The following is a 3419-nucleotide window of genomic DNA, read 5'->3' on the forward strand; positions in this document are numbered from 1 at the left end:
GGAATGCAGAGCAGGGGGCTGCGTCCCGCGAGGCTGCGATGCGCCTCACTGAGGCTGCTGCAGGGCAGTTGTGCATGCGACCGCGTGCAGCCATCCATCGCTGCGCGTCAAGTGCAGCCGGGCTCCCGCCCCTACCCGTCTGCCCTCACTGCGTGCGCGCGCACCTCCCGGGGGCCGTTCTCCTTCGCCTCCAGAGGGGTGGCGTAGCCGGGGCCCTTGCAGCACGCGGCAGGCATGGCGGCGGGTTGGCAGATAAACGGCTGTGTGGGAACGAGGGAAAAGGGGGAGCCAGGGGGGCAAAAGGGGGAGCAGTTGAACGCTTGCTTGCGTGGTGCTTGTAGGCATGGGCGCAACGCAGCTGACATGACAGCCCTGGACGAGACTGCAAGCCGCCGCCAGGGGGAGCCAGCGCCAGTTGCTGTTTGCCATGTGGCAGCCGTTTGGCCGTGAAAACAGCATGATGGCCCTCCTCCAACCACATGTACAGCATGGGCTGCCGCGCAAATTCAAGCTCCGGGGTGCCGACATAACGACACCTCCTCCGCCTCGAGCACGTGACTCCGGACGCCAGCCATCATGGCGTCATGCGCGTCGGCCAAAGGGCGACGCCGCGCATCCGACTGTTCCTGCCGTTGTGCTTGCCCAGCGATCTAGGCTGGACGCAGCTAGCTCACCTGGAGGAGTGTGGAGCGGCGGCCACGCTGAGGAGAGAGCTCTGGCAGGGTCACGTCAGATACGCGCAGTGCCGGAAATCGATGCGAGTAATGAAGCCAACTTCACATGTGTAAACCAAGGTTCTTCAACCGTTCATAGCTCGCGAACACGTATGTATTTGTCACCAAGAGCGTCCCGGAGTGATCTGAAAGAGGCGCCGGCGCGCTTCATCCCCGTATCATAATCGCAGTCATCATGTTGTCACAGCGCGCGGTCCCGGGTGCGCAGTGGCGGCATCCCCACCGCCCCGCCGCAGTGACGACCGCTGTAGCCGCTTGTTTGAGCGGGTGTGTGCGCTGCAAGGGTTGTGCTGCAAAGCCCACTGATCGGCAGGACGCGGCCGCCAGAGACGCCACAGCAACACCCATGGCGTGGGCGGCGCTCGCCATCCGCACCGCTGCTGTGGCGGGCCTTGTCGCAGTGGTCGCTGCGGGCCCTTCGCAGGCCGCCCCCCTGCGGCCACAGGCACCGCATGCTGCCGTGACTGAGCCGTTGCAGGCGAGGTGAGCCACGACGCGGGCCTGCTTTGGGAGCAGCCAGCAGCGACGCTAGTAGCTGATGTCACACCCACGTGCGGTTGCACCCTGTGCGCCACCTCGCACCGCACTGCTGACATGGCCGCCCTGCCGTTTCCACCCTCGTTCACCAGGGCTGTTCGCAGGCACCCCCTGGGCCGCCTGGGATCTGTAATAATGGCCCCTGCCAGCGCTCTGGTGGGTTTGGGAGGGCGCCCGCCCGCATTCCCAGGATCCCTGCTCGGGGTGTCACGACACAAGCGGCAGTCCGGCCGGGTCGCGCCGCCCCAAGCGGTGCATCTCAAAGGACCACCACGGGCCTGGGGTTGCAGCCGCCGCCGCGTCCTGCACCCTGCCAACACCGTCATCACCGCCACATAAGTGCGGCCGTAAATCCTGCCGTTTGTCCCGCCCGCATTTCAATTGCAGGACGCGCTGCTGTTCCCTGACGCACACGCTGTCAGGTGCGGCGCGCGTATGTGTATGGGTTTGTTGATGTCCGCAACTCACAAACAAGGCGACGCCTGCATGCTTCATTGCCTTGTTGTGCGGAGCTCTTCTCCACCGTTGCCCGCTCACACCCGCCCATGGGCCCCCCTCCAACGCGCTCTCCCGACCCGGCCGACAGTGTCTTGCCCTCTGTCCAGGCAGCGCCGGTAGCCAGGGGCGCAGTGCCTGCCGCAAATGAGCCCCGCGCCGCGCTGTCAAGCCTCGCGCGCATCGTGGCACCCAGTGTTGGCGGTGCACCGGCTGTCGTGCCACCTGGCGCTGCCTCTAGCCGCCCCCTGGCGCTGCTGCAGTGCTCTGAGGCGCTCACAGTGGTGGCTGTTTTCGTCGCGGTGGCGTGGCTGGCGGCGTGCTTCTCGCCCCTGGGGTCCAAAAAGGGTGGGCGTAACAGCGGGCTTGTCCAGGGCAAGTGGGGTGGCGTGCAAGGCGGCGCCGGGCTGCGGCAAGGGAAGGGGGGTGGTGACCGTGATGGGAGTCAAAGGTCCAGGAGCCAGCCTTGCATACCACCCACTGTCACCAAGAATTCACACCGGCCCCTCTGTGGCCCCACCACAGACAAGGCCCATGCCGCCGCCACCGCCACCCCGCAAGGAGCGCCCCCTGCAACCGGGCGTGGTGGCAGCCAGGACGGCCCGGCGAGCCGCAGCTGCGGGGAGGATGCCGCTGCGGGCCGCAGCGAGGCGCGCCTGGCAGCGTCTGCAGTGGAGGAGGCCCTCATGGCGGGGCGCTACGCGGGGCTGGCAGCGGCATGCGCCCGCCAGGCCGCATCCGCACACGCCGGGCTGCGCGCCTCCCTTGCACCCGGCGGCGCTCCCGGCGAAGCCGCCGCGGCTGCCGCATGGCCCGGGCTGCCGGCGCCCCCCGAGGCGCTGGCGGCGGCGGGGGCGGTGGCGGCCGTGGCGGCGAAGCGAGCCGCGGGCGCCGCGAGGCGCGCTGCATCTTCGGCGGCAGAGGCGGGGGAGGAGGCGGGCGGCGCGAGCATGGCCATACGCGCCATTGGCGCTCTGCCGCCGCGCCGCGGCCAGGCCCCGCCGTCTTCCCACGCCCTGCCCCCTGACGCCCCAGCCGCTGCCTTCGCTGCTGTTGCCCCAACGGCCGCCTCGACGGGCGCAAGCCCGATTCTCCCGGCGCTGAAGCCCGTGTCTCCGCTGGCTCAGGCCCTGGACGCGGCCTACGCAGCGCAGCAGCGCGGCGCCGCAGCAGAGGCGGTGGCGCGACAGCTGGCCCTCAATAGGAGCGCCCTGCTGGGCATTACTGCCCCCGCAGCACCCAGGGCCGCCGCAAATACCGCCGCCGCCCCTGTCCCTGCCCCTGTGCCGGCCCCCCGGGACGGTGGCGGGTTGTCGGGTGTGAGCGACGCGGCCCTGGCCCTGGCGCTGCTAGGGCAGGCGGAGGCGTACGATGCCGATTTCAGGGGGTGCCGGCCCACAGCAGCCGTCGCAGAGCGGCCGGCTGCGGTGCCGGCGGAGTGGCTGGCGCAGCCGGTGCCTGAGAAGCGTGCGGTGCTGGCAGAGGCGGCGCGCCGGGCGCACGGCAGGCTCGCGGCGCTGCACAGCGCCCTGGCTGGGCCTGCGGCTGGGGGCTGCGACCAGGGTGACGGGCAGGAGCAGCAGGGCAGCCCTCCGACTGCGAAGCCTGGGGAGACAGGAGCAGAGCCCCGTGCCGAGGCTGAGGGCGCAGCCG

The 3419-nt window shown here is 70.0% G+C and overlaps 1 protein-coding gene across 1 annotated transcript in view; it reads right to left on the reverse strand.

Annotated features, from left to right (window-relative positions):
* MNEG_2020 (hypothetical protein) overlaps positions 1 to 236 on the reverse strand; it is a gene marked incomplete at both ends in the record, with an annotated part of 1668 nt that extends 1432 nt beyond the window's left edge. The window contains one exon of the mRNA XM_014049493.1: positions 165 to 236. Coding sequence (XP_013904947.1) covers positions 165 to 236 — 72 coding nt within the window. The remainder of the gene's footprint in view (positions 1 to 164) is intronic.
* Between the last annotated feature and the right edge of the window lie 3183 nt (positions 237 to 3419).

This window comes from Monoraphidium neglectum (assembly GCF_000611645.1).
Source record: "Monoraphidium neglectum strain SAG 48.87 unplaced genomic scaffold scaffold00219, whole genome shotgun sequence".
NCBI classification, from domain to species: Eukaryota; Viridiplantae; Chlorophyta; class Chlorophyceae; order Sphaeropleales; family Selenastraceae; genus Monoraphidium; species Monoraphidium neglectum.